This window comes from Megascapheus bottae, chromosome 13 (assembly GCF_031878675.1).
Source record: "Megascapheus bottae isolate mThoBot1 chromosome 13, mThoBot2.hap1, whole genome shotgun sequence".
Taxonomy (NCBI): Eukaryota; Metazoa; Chordata; class Mammalia; order Rodentia; family Geomyidae; genus Megascapheus; species Megascapheus bottae.
The window spans coordinates 30021318-30035738 of NC_143521.1; the positions used below are offsets into that span (position 1 = coordinate 30021318).

Consider the following 14421-nt stretch of genomic DNA (forward strand, 5'->3'; position numbering starts at 1 on the left):
TCCTTGCTTTTCCATATTAATGAACTCCAGATTTTAGATATCTTAAATTTTTCATATTAAAGTTATTTTATGGTAGCTTTGAATCTGTACACTAGAGAACTTATGAGTGAGAGTTTTAACAGAATGTTCCATGTTTGGCCGGGGGTTTGGCCTAGTGGTTAAAGTGCTTGCCTAGCATGCATGAAGACCCAGGTTCGATTCCTTGGTACCACATACATACAAAAAAAAAAGCCGGAAGTGGTGCTGAGGCTCAAGTGGTAGAGCTCTAGCCTTGAGAAAGTCCAAGGACAGTGCTCAAGCCCTGAGCTCAAGCCCAGGACTGGCAAAAAAAAGAATGTTCCATGTTCTTCTTACTTTACCAACTTACTAGGAGACTAGGATTTGGATAATGGGAAATACTAAGTGAAAACTACTTGTAATTAATGTCCATAATTACAAATACAGAAGATACAAAGCTGCCAATCCGCCTGTAGCCCTTTGAGTAGCACCCTTTGAGTAGTTACCCATTTTCTAACAATTGAAAGCATGGTAAGATTGGAATGAGTGGAAGTTTCATGTTTTATTCAGTAATTATTTATTGCTAGTTGTTCACGCACAATGACTAGTGTCTGTTGGTTGCATTTTAATGCGTATTTAGAGTTACAAATGTAGCCCAGGTAGAGTGCTTGCCTAGCATGCTAAAGACCCTGGGTTCATCCCTAGTGTTGAACAACAACACAAAAAAGAATGAAAAAACCCTCATTTAAATGTAATCTTTATTTTTAAAGATGTTTTTGCAACAATCAAACCCTGGATTAAATTTTGGTTCTGTTCAACTTTCTTCTGGAAATTCATCTAATGTCCAGCAACTTGCACCTATAAATATGCAAAGCCAGGTTGTTCCTACTAACCAGATTCAAAGTGGAATGAATGCTGGACATATTGGCACAAGTCAGCACATGATTCAACAGACTTTACAAAGTACATCAACTCAGGTAATGTGGTCACATACAGTGTGAGCTATGGACTTGATTCAGTGATTAATATAGCTCTGTTGTACATCATCTCTGAAAGTCTGATAATTAGGACAAAATATTGAGTAATGATTAAAATAGTTGAAAAATTTTAACATTAGTATAAAATATTTTCACATCTAAAAATTATCAATCTGTTTAATAATGATACCAGCTTCTGGTCACAAGAGATTACTTATAAATGTTAAAAAGCTTTGATTTGCAGCCCAGCTGGTTCACGCCTATAATCCTAGCTAATCAGGATGCTGAGATCTGAGGATTGTGGTTCAAAGTTAGCCTGGGCAGGAAACTGTGTGTAAGACTCTTTATCTCCAGTTAAGCACCAAGAAAACCGGAAGTGAAGATAGGCTCAAATGGTGGAGCACTGGTCTTAAACACAAAAGCTTGGAGATGGCTCCCAAGCTGTGATTTCAAGCCCCAGAAGTTTCACTCTCACACAAAAAGTAAATGCATTGATTTGTAAAGGAGTCTGTCCAGGAATTGTGTTACCACGTGCAGAATACACTGAGTAGAACATTGATATTTCAATCAACATCACACAAAATCCCGATAATTAGGGTACATCTGTGACTCTATATGGAAAATAATCTAATCATCACTCAGTCACTTTGTGTATTTAACAGAAATTCTTTGGATATATTTTCTACCATCCCTGTTAAGATCATGGTCCTTTTAAAGTTCTAGCTTGCCTTCCAGCTGGGAATTCAAGCCTAATTATTCCCATTTACTATAAGTAGTTCCTTTGTCATTAGATTTCTCTTAGAATAATTTATCCTATTTCCTTTTTTTTTTTGAGAATTTACAATTTTTAACCATTTATTTATATGTTGGCTTCTACATGCTTTTCCATTTGTGTAAAATATACATACTATTTAAAATTTGTACATATAGTAAATGACTGTCATAAACACTGTTCTGTGAGATTTTATAAAAGAAAAATCAAGTGGGGAAAACTACTTATAAAATGTGAACAAAACATGATACTGAGAACAGGAAGTTTTCATACTCATGTTCACTTGGGCAGGGAGTTTGGCCTAGTGGTAGAGTGCTTGCCTAATATGCACAATGACCTGGGTTCGATTCCTTGGCAACACATACCTAGAAAAAAAAAAGCTAGAAGTGGTACTGTGGCTCAAGGGTAGAGCTTAGGCCCTGAGTTCAACCCCACAACTGGCCAAAAAAAAAAAAAAAAAGCCTGTTTCTTTTTAATATCGGCTATTGTTAAAATAGTGAATGACAAATGCATTGTTTCCAAATAACTTCATTTGGTTAATCTCTCTGTAAAATCTCTTTTGTAGCAGAGTCAACAAAATGTACTGAGTGGTCACAGTCAGCAAACATCTCTTCCAAGTCAGACACAGAGCACTCTTACAGCTCCGCTGTATAATACTATGGTGATTTCTCAGCCTGCCGCTGGAAGCATGCTCCAGATTCCATCCAGTATGTCACAGAACAGTACCCAGAGTGCCACAGTAACTACATTCACTCAGGACAGACAGATAAGGTACTTGTCTTACTGCATTTGTCATTTTCAAAGTTGTAAATGGATTAAAAATAGTAATATGAAAGCTGGGAATTTTTCCTGTAACCCTTGCTACTCAGGAGTCTGAGATCTGAGGATTGTGGTTAGAAGCCAGCACAGGCAGAAACATCTGAGACTCTTATCTCCAATGAATATTCAGAAATTTGGAAGTGGGAGCTGTGGTTTAAGTGATAGATCACTAGTCTTGCGCAGAAAAGTTCAGCACAGATAGATAGATAGATAGATAGATAGATAGATAGATTTTTTTTGGGGGGGGGTCAGTCATGAGACTTAAACTTTGTCTGGGTTTGGCCTTGTCCCTGAGCCTTCAGCTCAAGGCTACTGCTCTAACCCTTGAGCCACTGCGCCACTTCCAGTTTTCTGGTGGTTAATTGGAGATAAGTCTCATAGACTTTAGTGCCCAAGTTGGCTTTGAACTACAATCCTCAGATCTCAGCCTCCTGAGTAGCTAGGATTACAGGCATGCCCAGTGTCAGCACCTATACTCGAGTTAAAGCCCCAGGACCTGCACACATGCAAATACACAAATATTCATACATGCACAGACATGCACAACAAGCAGTCAAATGGAAAATGTAGGAATGGCTGGTAGTATGCTATTCTTTTTTTTAAGACAGGTTTCTTTTATTAGTTTTTTCTTAAACTTGTCTGTTTACTGAGTATTTTTCTTTAGTGTAAGAATGTGACTTGGAATTTTAACAAATCAGTTTGGATAATGCAACCTGGATAAATACTTGTTTGTACATAAGTTAGTAATCTAGAATGCTATTCTTGAGTAAAAGAGCTAAGCAAGAGACCAAAGCTAGTACAGACAGGGGGTCCATGCACGCACATACACATGCACGCACAATAATAAGGCTGGGGATAGAATGCTTGCTTTAAACATGCTCACCACCTTCAGTACAGTTCCTACAGTACAGTTGCATTAAGAAGCCAAACAGGATTTTTTTTTTTTGCAGGCCCTGGGGCTTGAACTCGGGGCCTGAACACTGTCCTAGGGCTCTTTGGCCCAAGGCTATCACTCTGCCACTTGAGCCACAACACCACTTCCAGCTTTTTCTGTGTACCAAGGAATCGAACCCAGGGCTTTGTGCATGCTTGTCAAGCACTCTGCCACTAGGCCATGTTCCTGGCCCAAAACATGATTTTTTTAAAACTGTGATTTTATAATTTATAAAAATATCTGTTGTTTTAAGGCATGAAAATTAGAGTAATAAAATCTTATTTTTTGAGTTGGAAGCAAATAGGAGCCACATACTGTAGTGTTCGTAGTATGTTGTACAGGCTTCATTTAATTGTGCCATCCCATCTTGTTAGCACAAATGCTAAAGATGTTCATGTATCACCGGGTGCAGTGGCTCACACCTGTAATTCTAGCTACTCAGGAGGCTGAGATCTGAGGATCAAGGTTCAAAGATAGCTCATGCCTGTAATCCTAGCTATTCAGGAGGCTGAGATCTGAGGATCAAGGTTCAAAGGCAGCCTGGGCACAAAAGGACCTGAGACTCTTATTTCCAATTAACTTCTAAAAAACTGAAAGTGAGGCTTGGCTCAAGGGTAGGGCAGTAGCCTTGAGCTAAAGAGCTCAGGGACAGCACCCAAGCTGAGTTCAAGCCCTGTGACCCACAAAAAAAAAAAAAGTGTTCATGTACCAACCATGGTGGGTGTAACTTACCTTTCTTGAATTAAAGTTTTCAAAATATATTATTTCTTCTTCCCTTTTGAGGGGGATGGAGGATGGTACTGCGGGCTAGAACTCAGGGCTTTTAGCTCTTACTTGGCCTTTCTGCTCACAGCTGTCACTCCATCTCTTCAACCACACCTCCACTTCCTCAAAATATATGGATTCATAAAATGTTTACGAAGGTCTTTTTCCTTTCCTGTCTCATATAAGAAAAACACAGGATTTTAATAATTTTTCATGGGGCTGTATGGTTAAATCAGTGAAGCAGCCACTCTGAACTCAGACCCAGATGTCTGACTTCAGCTTTTCTGAATTCTAAGACTTATTTTAGTAAAAATTCCAAATAACTGATATAAAAACAAAGTTTTTGAAGAAATGCCATTTCAATATTGAAGAGTTGCCTTCAAACAACTGTAAGATCTCTATATGAAATCTCCAATTTTAAATGATTTTTATTTTCTACTTACTTTACTCCCATTACATACACACACACACACACACACACAACTTTTTTTTTTTTTTTTGCCAGTCCTGGGGCTTGAACTCAGGGCCTGGACACTGTTCCTGAGCTTTCTCAAGGCTAGTGCGCTACCCTTGAGCCACAGTAGCATTTCCAGCTTTTTCTGTGTAACAAGGCGTTGAACCCAGGGCTTCATGCATACTAGGCACACTTTTACCACTAGGCCAAACTCCTGGCCCCAATACATACTTTTTAAAATTTTTACTTTTGTTTTTCATTTAAGAAGTTATCCAAAGAGGTTTCAGTCCAACAGATGAGTTTATGAATACAATGCATCTTGCCCATCACGCCCATCCTCTTCCATACTGTTCATCAGTGGCTTAGCTTACCTTTTCAGTATACATTTTTTGTTTTATGTAGTCCAGTTAACTCTTCAAGGAAAACAACAGTTTTACCACCTTTAGTTTTGGTGATGTCATTGAAATCATTTCAGAAGTCCAGTGTCATGAAACTTTTGTTTCTTACAGTGTTTAGCTTCTGTGTTAGCTTTTTGTAAATGAAGGGAGGTGTCCTTCATTCTTTTGAATATAAATATTAAGAATGGTTTGTCATACTTGTTTGTGATCATATATTGATTTTTCTACATACATTTTGTTCTATGCATACTCAAAAAGAATCTTTAAAAACAAAGTATAAATGTGTGCTTTTGTAAAATGAAGTTGGCAGTATCATTGGATTTTAAGCAATCATTCATTGCTTTTTATGATGTATGTGCTGTTCTTTTAACTCCTCTTTTCTTTTCACAGATTTTCTCAAGGTCAGCAGCTTGTGACCAAATTAGTGACCGCTCCTGTAGCTTGTGGGGCAGTCATGGTGCCTGGTACCATGCTTATGGGGCAGGTAGTGACTGCCTATCCTACTTTCACCGCACAACAGCAGCAGGCACAGGCATTGTCAGTAACGCAGCAACAGCAGCAGCAGCAACCGCAGCAGCAGCAGCAGCAACAACAGAGTTCCCAGGAGCAGCCGCTTCCCCCAGTTCAGCAACCATCTCAGGCCCAGCTGACCCAACCACCACAGCAGTTTTTACAGGTAAATTTCCCAGTGGGGAAGCCATCTCCAGTCTGTCCGTCTGTCTGTCTGTCTACTTTTATAATGGAATTTGGCAGTTGATCTTGTCCTGGTTAGCTAGTTTTATTTTTTACTTCTCTTGTTCAGTATTTGGAAGACTTAGTCCTAACACAATCATACTCAACTTTACCTGAACTATTAGATAGAGCAAGTGGCCTTCTCTCTGCCCACATGAAGGGCTCCTCCAAGTTTACTTAGAACAAAAATGAAAATATAAAGATTTTGTCCCTGTGGACAGTGGACAACTTGAGTAAATCTTATATGGATAATATTAAGGAGTAAAGCAATGTTTTGTATGAATCCATTTGTGTTTATAGACTTCTAGGTTGCTCCATGGGAATCCTTCAACTCAGCTCATCCTGTCTGCTGCATTTCCACTACAGCAGAGCTCCTTCCCTCAGTCACATCACCAGCAGCAGCAGCAACAGCAGCAGCTTAGTCGGCATAGGACTGACAACATGACCGATCCTTCCAAGGTTCAACCACAGTAGCACACACTCACTTCTTCTCTGGCATCAAGAGAAGAAGGAAATGGCCCATAAAGATTTACTCGGATAATCCGAGAATAGGAGGAAAACTTCCCGCTGTTCCGTAAGATGTAGTATTGAGTGTTCTCATTCCTGGAATTAGTTGGTAAGGAAAATGCTGCCTCGTGCTACAGATGTACACTAAATACCAGCCAGCAGGAGATAATCCTAGAGATACAGCCAATTCTGACAGTGTTTCAGCCACCAGATATTTTTTTGATGGAAAAAAAAAGAGTATATTGCCAAATGTATGAAGCTCAGCTATGAGACTGACCTCTAGTGAATCTGAAAGGCACGAATAATGCTTGCACTTTTAGTGGTTCTGTGCCTGGTATTAAGTGTTACAGAGGACTGCACCACTGCCATGTCAGGGGTTCACTTACAATGATGCCATGAAGATAGTCCAGTAAGTAGGTCCCTCATTTCTCTCCCAGTAATTACTTTGAGAATGTTGTGTGGGTTCAAATTCTTTATGTATAGATGCTGTAAAAATATGTATATGTCTGGATGAAGGAGAGAAGCACACATTCTGTATGCTGCATGAAAGCATTATCTTCTTCCTTTATAGGTATGAGTACATTTCATTAGATTTTTAATCTGATACAGCCTCCACTTTTCCTTTTGTTTACAGCATAATAGTATTCTATTCACTTTTCCAGGGCACAGGTCTTTGTGTTCATACTTTGGCTGTGATGTCACAGTTTGCTTCATGAGGTATGAAGTGCTGCTGGGAATGGATTTTTTTTTTCAGGTTAAATTATTGATACAATAGGATTTTCAAGTTATTAAAAAATATCCCTCATTTCATTTTTCAATTATATTTGAAAATAGGATTTGCACTGCTGTATTTTAGATGGTTGGGAGTTTGATCACCTATTCTATGTATTCCCTAATGGGAAATACGTATGTACAAGGTTTTCAACAAGCTTGAAAGTCATTTCAAGAATGTTTCAGTTATAGGAGTAAATTTTGCACACAAAACATTTTTGGCACTTTTTAACATTCTCAGTGGTGGGAATTTTTACTTTTAGGATTTGTTGGAATCTTTTTATTATCCTTTATAATTTCAATGCTTCTTTTAGTCAGAAAAGATTCAGGGTTATTTGGGGGAGGGGGGGTTCCATAGTGCCTTGATTTGATTCAGGTGATAGCTCACCACCTTGAACTCATTGTCGGGTTTCAATAGCAGTTTTGAAACCTTAGTTACATTTTTAACAGCATGTGATTATCAGTGTCATTCTCCTTGATTCCTTTGAAGACTGCTATGAGTCTCTTCGATTGGGAAACAAAGTTTAAAGGAGAGAATAACCTAACACCATCAGTTACTAATGCAATTGAAACTTGTCTACTAATTTAGTATTTTCCTTTAAAAGTAGTCATTACCAGTAAACATTTGCCCCTACATGATACTGATATTCCTATATAAAGTGGTAGAAATTGGCTTTGCCATCACTGCAACACAAATGCTGTAACTCACATGCTTTTAAAATATGACCTGAGATTTCATCTGCCAATATCATATTCTCAAGGTAGTAAAGTCCAACACAAGTCAGATACACTTTAAAAAGCATTGCTTAGATTTTTATGGTACTAATAATAAAATTTGCAACTATAGAGCATTAAGAATTATGATTAGCAGAAAATCTCATTCGAATGTTAAACGTGACTGAGAAGGGAAAAAACAAACACAAATGAAAAATGACCTTAAGAGAAAATGCGTAACAGAGGTAAAGTTGCTATGAAAAGATTTTGAGCAATGATGATAATCTAATAGAGAATTTCTAGATAAAAGGCTCAGGGGAATATGCTAAGTCAGTTCTTGATCTTTGGCTTTACTGTCGTCTTTAAGAGGTAGCTTCTGTTTTGCTATAAAACAAAAAGAAAGCACACCTGGGCACAATTAAGTTAGAAAGTTAATGTTGAAAGATAACCAAAGAAAATTGGTACCTATCCTTCTACAAAAGAGGTATGTGAAGATGCCACTCAATAATTAACATATCATAGAATTCTTCTAATTAAATGGTGAGTCAGAAGAGATTCCTGACATTCCTGTGAACATGAAATTGCTATCAGAAAGCATGTGTATTTGAGCATACACATGGCAGAACTGATATGATTGTCTCCAAATTGCCTTCTGCTGTTCCGTATATATGAGTTGTGCCTCTTTGTTGGCAATACAGAGTGATAAGAATTTAGCTAACAAAACAAACTATTAAGGCTTAACATCTAAGTATAATTAGAAGATTGTGACTACTTTGTACTTAATCGAAGCAAAACGTAAGTCACAAGGTAAATCTATAAAGTTTTATTTACTGACATTCTTCAACCCCATCCCCTTCAAGTGTTTTCTATATTCATAAATGTTTAGGAAAGAAAGCTGAAATTTTTTAATTAAAATTCCATTTATTCAGAAATAAGGTGACCTTTTCCTGCTTGAAATTGACATTGGCTAAATTTAAAGGAGCAGTTAGCTGGTAACCTCTGCTGTCAGTATAGAGAAGTAGTATCAGGAAAGCTATATTTCTTTACCCTTGGTTCCCTCCTGGTTCTCTTAGACTGGGGTTTGCAAAACAACCCTATTCCCTTTCCCTATGAGACTTTAAATCATTCAGATAATTCAACTGTTTCTCACTCTTCAGTTCTATAGCCAAAATTCTTAATTAACATCCCATCTACAAATCATGAAGTGATACCAGATGGGAACACCTTTCAGGTTCTTAAAAATCTTCCCTTTCCTCTGCTTCACCCTCACAGGGATTCAGTTCCTAAAAACACTTCATGCTGGTGGTGCTCACTGGTAAGGAACTGTTAAGGTAAAGGGCCAGCGCTGGCTGTTCTGAAGGTTGCCTTGCTCAGGCTCCTGTGCTGTCAGTGTTGCTTAACAAGTACACGTGGCAAATGCAAGGACTAACAGTTGCCTCTGAAAATGGTATCAAGCCGGAACCCAGACACCTACAAGTACTCCAGTTTTGGGATTTTATTTTAGTGGAAAATATGGGAGGACAAGTAAATGTAGTAAGTAGGTTGATAGCATGAAAGTAAAAAATACAACGCAGCCTCCACATTCCATCCAGAGTTCAGGTGGGAAGTTGAAGAGTGCTGTGTGCTTTGCCTTGTCACATACATATGGCTTAGGAATGTTCTAGCGATAAAAGAATGCCAGTGATGATGAAGTCTGTGACAAAATTCAGTGCAAAATAGTGAGCATGTTGAGGTCTTTACATGTGTGTAGTTGTTGGTCATTGCCTTAATGCTGTCTCTTGGTTGGGGTACTGAAGCTGTCCAGCTCTATAAAGAGCTTTGTGTTGAAGAAAGATGACTGACGTAGCCTTAGAAAGGGACCCTTAAAAATAGTAAGTCTACCTGGATTCTTTTCACCTGGATGCTATTGTTTTGAAATTGTTTCCACTACATTGAGGAAAACTTTTAGTGGGATGCAGATAGCATGTTACTTTAGGATTCTTAATATTTTTTTCCTATTTCTTTGGTGATTGAAGAGTTGTTGAACATTTGTCTAAAACTCATTCAAGCCTACAACTTTTCCAATGTCTGTGGCTCTGTTCTTAGTGCCACAGGAGTCCATGTTGCAAGGTATAAACACTGGATATTAATGTTGCTAAGTGCGTCTAGCCAGGAGTAAGCCCATTGGAACTTTTCATTGGTCAAGAAACAGCACAAAAGCACTTGCCATTTTACTAGTGATTCGAGAGACCGTTTATGTTTGTCTGGATTGAGTGAGCATTCTTCTAAAGGAGTGTCCTGAAGTAATTGCAAAGGAAAAGAGTTGACTATTTTTATAGCATATTTAATATATTTGTATATAACAAGGAGTATAGTAGGAACCTTCCACATGCCTCCCACTTTTCTAATTTCCTTCCCCTTTTGCCATAGCCCTCGTGTAGCCTCATCCGCATGGGTAATGTGCCTATTGTCAGCCTACCAAAAGATAGTGCTGCTGCTTTTTCAGACAGGTGAGATCAGACTCTCATGCCTGGGGGATCCTTTAGGGAAGGAACAGCACACACTTCAAACAGCATACCACAGTCTACAAGCATCATTTTGAAACTTAATAAGCACTTTATTGCAACTACTCATTCTGACAAAAGTTTATTAGCTTAGGCATTAACTGTTTCTAAAGGATCCCCAAATCATCACTTAGGTGAAATTATGACACATTTCTGAGAAATGTTTAGATCCAGTGAACCGTAGGTTTATGGGAGTGATATCAAGGTAGCCAAATGAACTCTTATTTTGAATGTGGTGGAGTCAAGAGGTTGTAGATGCCTAGTTCCATTTAAACACTATTGTAAACCTAATCTTGCCTATTGTGTGGACACCAAAAGAGACCAATGAGCCTGTTTATTATCAGAGGTCTAGGAAATTGCATCTGTGTGAGTAGATATAAAGAATTAATTTAAGTGATTGGTAGTAATATTTTAGAACACAGTAACTGAGTGTTTTAAATGTGCCCTGAAATGTTGGCATGTCATTTCAGTGTTTCCATTTGAATTGCTCTTGTAATATTTTTGCACAAAAAGGACTGAAAAAGACTACTTTGGGTAAAGAAAAAAAGTTTAATTTGGTCTTATTTTAAAATGTCTCCTGTTAAAACAGGATCAATTTTGTTCCTACAGTTATTAATTCAGGATATTTCAAAGTGTTGAACAACTCAAAAGAACTGAGCAAACTTGGATATTTAAAATTAAAATACTTTATTTCCATGTGACTCTTTTGTATAGTTTTTTCCCCCCATTGTCATAACACTACATTCCTTGTTTTTCTAAAGTAATACTTTGCAGGTTTTGTTTTGAGTAAGCTGCCTGGGCTTTCCCAGGGGGAGGTCTTTGGAGAAATGATAGTTTCTGAAGAGACTATTAAGTGAAATCCCATCACCCACCAGCAAACACTGAGGTGCTGCGTTAGATGACAATCAAAATAGTAAGTATTTATTAAGAAAGAATCTAGAAAGTGGTTTGAACAATAGCTTTGAAAGCAGTTCTCTGGGTTTCTTGGATGAAAATCACTATATTTATTTATATTTTTAGATACCATTGCATCATTTTCTCATCAGTAATTTCAATGTTGTATATTTAATTTGTGATTTGTTTTGTTTTGCATAATAGTCTGGTACTTAAGAGAACTGGACATTACCTGAGAAGGCTGCTAGCCCTTTCAATAACTTTCCAAGGACAACCTGAATCTGTTCAGAGCAGGAGGGCCACAGGGTCCATTCCATTTGCCCTGCACCTCCCCCTCCTGCTTTCAACACACTTAAGAAAAGATTTCCCCTGTGCTTCACATAGTCTCAATCTTTTTCTAATTTCACTTGCTGCCTTCTCTATTTTATGGGGACTTTTTATATTAACTTCCCAGCACAGCCAAAGGCCAGTACGACAGAACCAATGGCACACATTGCCTCTGTTTTGCCCATTTGGGAAAATATTAAGTGATCAGCATATTCTAATGGCTATCATCATATCCATATTAAAGCTCTTAAATACTATAGATGGAATAGATACACTGAAAACCTCTACAAAAGTTTGCTGTCTTTACAAAGTTTAAAGATATGCTATTTTCACATGTATGCTTTTAAATCTCTGAGGAAACAAACTGTGACATCACTTTGGGAAATGACCTTCTTTGTGTCTTTCTGAGTTGACTTGTACTGGTGCAGGCTCACTTACTGGTATTAGTTGAGCCATTACCAAGAAACTAAAATGGAGGAAAAGGTATGTTACCCTCAAATTAATGTATTGTATAACTAGACAATCATCTTCAAGCAAAAAAATAAATTGTTCAGGAAATGCCCTGTTTATAAAATACATGTCACCAGGAGCAGCTGTAAATTAAACCATTTTAGAATTACTTTGAAATCTATTTTCCTGTGGTTTGCAGGGCCTCAGATGGCAATTTCAGTCACTCTTCTGTAAAGATCAACGCCCAAAGACAAGTTAATCAATGTGTATTGAAACCAGTTAGTGCAAAAAAAAAAAAAAAAGTTTTATCTTTGTAAATTTTTGTTAACATCAGTTGGTAGTTGTAAAAACACATCAAATGCTAATGTTCTGTATAGTTCTTAGTGTGCTGTTCCTGGCATTGCTGTCTGTACTGCTTGGTTCTGGGGTTTACACAAAGTAGACATATTCTCCCTCATTCTTAACTTTCAAATGGATGGAGCTAGAAGTGGATACTGATCTGTGACATGAATATGTAAATGAAATCCAAATTTACAAACAAGAGAATAGGCACTTTTCAGGTATTCTGCCAAAACACTAAATTGCATTATAAGGATGAGGAATAATGGCAATTCATCGGTGCTATTATTAGGTTCCCTGATTCATGAGCTATGTTTGGAAATACAATTCTGTATATAAAATATATGGGTTCTTACCAGCTTGATATTGGCATTTTAATTTGGTGTTAGAATTGGTCATGGCTTGTTTTTAAGTTATACTGTAAGAGGATGTGTTACTAGTCTACCTCCACTCAGGCCTCTTCATGTACGATCACTCTTCCAAGTTATAATGTGCTTAACTCTTAAAATCTACATGTTCTATTACGTTCTTTCCTACAATCTCTTGTAATGTGTTCAGAACCTAAAATTATAACAGAAGAGCCAAGCAGTAGCATTGTGGACTTTTTTGGTTTTGGGGGTTTGTGGATTTGTTTTTCAGTGTGTTTTTTTTTTTAATGTAAAATAGATCCAGACTTTGTTTTCTTCAGTTTAAAAAATAAAAAAAATACCTCAGTGCTAGTGCTGTTTTTCAGTATCATCTGCATTTCTCCAGAAGTAACATCTACTTTGTGTGGCACAGAACTTGTAAGAATCACATTTTGAATTTGTAGAAAGACATTAAATATTTTTAAATCTCATAACATTTTCCTTTTTTATTCAGTAGCGAGTCTAACTGCATTAGCACTTCTTGCCATGTAACTTGTGTAAGTAGTTAGAAGTTCTCTGCAAAACTGCTAATGGTTGGGCCAGGAGTTTGGCCTAGTGGTAAGAGTGCTTGCCTAGCATGCATGAAGACTCAGGTTTGATTCCTCAGTACTACACACACAGAAAAAAAGCTGGAAGTGGTGCTGTGGCTCCAGTGGTAGAGCTCTAGCCTTGAGAAAACCCAAGGACAGTACGCAGGTCCTGGGCTCAAGCCCGTGACTGGCAAAAAAAAAAAAAAAAAGAAAACTGCTAATGGTGCCTCAAAAAATCTCTAAACAAGTGCTGAAACCAGACTCTGCCTGATCAAGTTCAAGCTGTGATACTATTACTATTTCCCACAAGGAATTCTGTTAACGATAATAGCCTTTTTAAGTTTCTAACTTTAAAAGGCACCCAGCTTCAACCTTTTTGGGTTTTGGCAATTTGAAGGCTTGAACTCAGGGGTTTCTCACTTGTTTCAGTTGGCACTCTACTATTATTGTTACTTTTGGCGACAGAGCCTCAGGACTTTTTTACCCAAGCTAGTTTTAAACTGCAGTCCTCTAGATCAGAGCTTCAATACAAGGCACACACTATGCTTACCTGACTTTTTCTTTAAGTGTTTTGTCTTTATTTATGGGTATATTTCAACCCTGGAATATACATTTTTTATGACAGAGAACTTACTTTCAAAACAATGATTTTTTTTTTTGTTTGTTGGTCCGAGGGCTTGAACTCTGGGCCTGTGTGCTGTCACTGAGCTCTTCAGGCCAAGTCTAGCACTCTTAACCCTTTGAGCTACAGCACCATTTCTGGTTTTCTGGTGGTTAACTGAAGGTAGTCTCATGGACTTTGGTGCCCAGAGTGGCTTTGAACCAAGATCCTCAGATCTCATCCTCCTGAGTAGAATATAGATGTGTGCCACCAGAACCCAGCAGAAATTCTTTTGCGGTTACTGTCCTTCCCACAATTACTGTGCAGAACACTTAGTAATTAGCTGGGTTTTTTCAGAGACACCAGATTATCAATGTCAATGTGAACCTTTGTAGTAGCTCAGTAAACAGTATTGTTCTGGCTCTATGTTCCACACAGAACACCTGGATATTTCTGTGGACCTAACCTTCAGATGTAGATACTGTACTAC

The 14421-nt window shown here is 37.8% G+C and overlaps 1 protein-coding gene across 7 annotated transcripts in view; it reads left to right on the forward strand.

The window, feature by feature from the left end:
* Clock (clock circadian regulator) overlaps positions 1-13257 on the forward strand; it is an 82388-nt gene extending 69131 nt beyond the window's left edge. For 4 of the 7 annotated variants that reach the window (XM_090343578.1, XM_090343577.1, XM_090343576.1 and 1 more), the window contains 4 exons: positions 768-974; positions 2312-2517; positions 5507-5792; positions 6149-11084. In XM_090343578.1, the coding sequence (XP_090199704.1) occupies positions 768-974; positions 2312-2517; positions 5507-5792; positions 6149-6322 (873 nt within the window). In that variant the 3' untranslated portion in view covers positions 6323-11084. Of the gene's footprint in view, positions 1-767; positions 975-2311; positions 2518-5506; positions 5793-6148; positions 11085-11144 lie in introns of those variants that run through there. The other 3 variants (XR_016537391.1, XM_090343579.1, XM_090343581.1) reach the window with 3 other exon arrangements.
* Positions 13258-14421: the final 1164 nt, after the last annotated feature.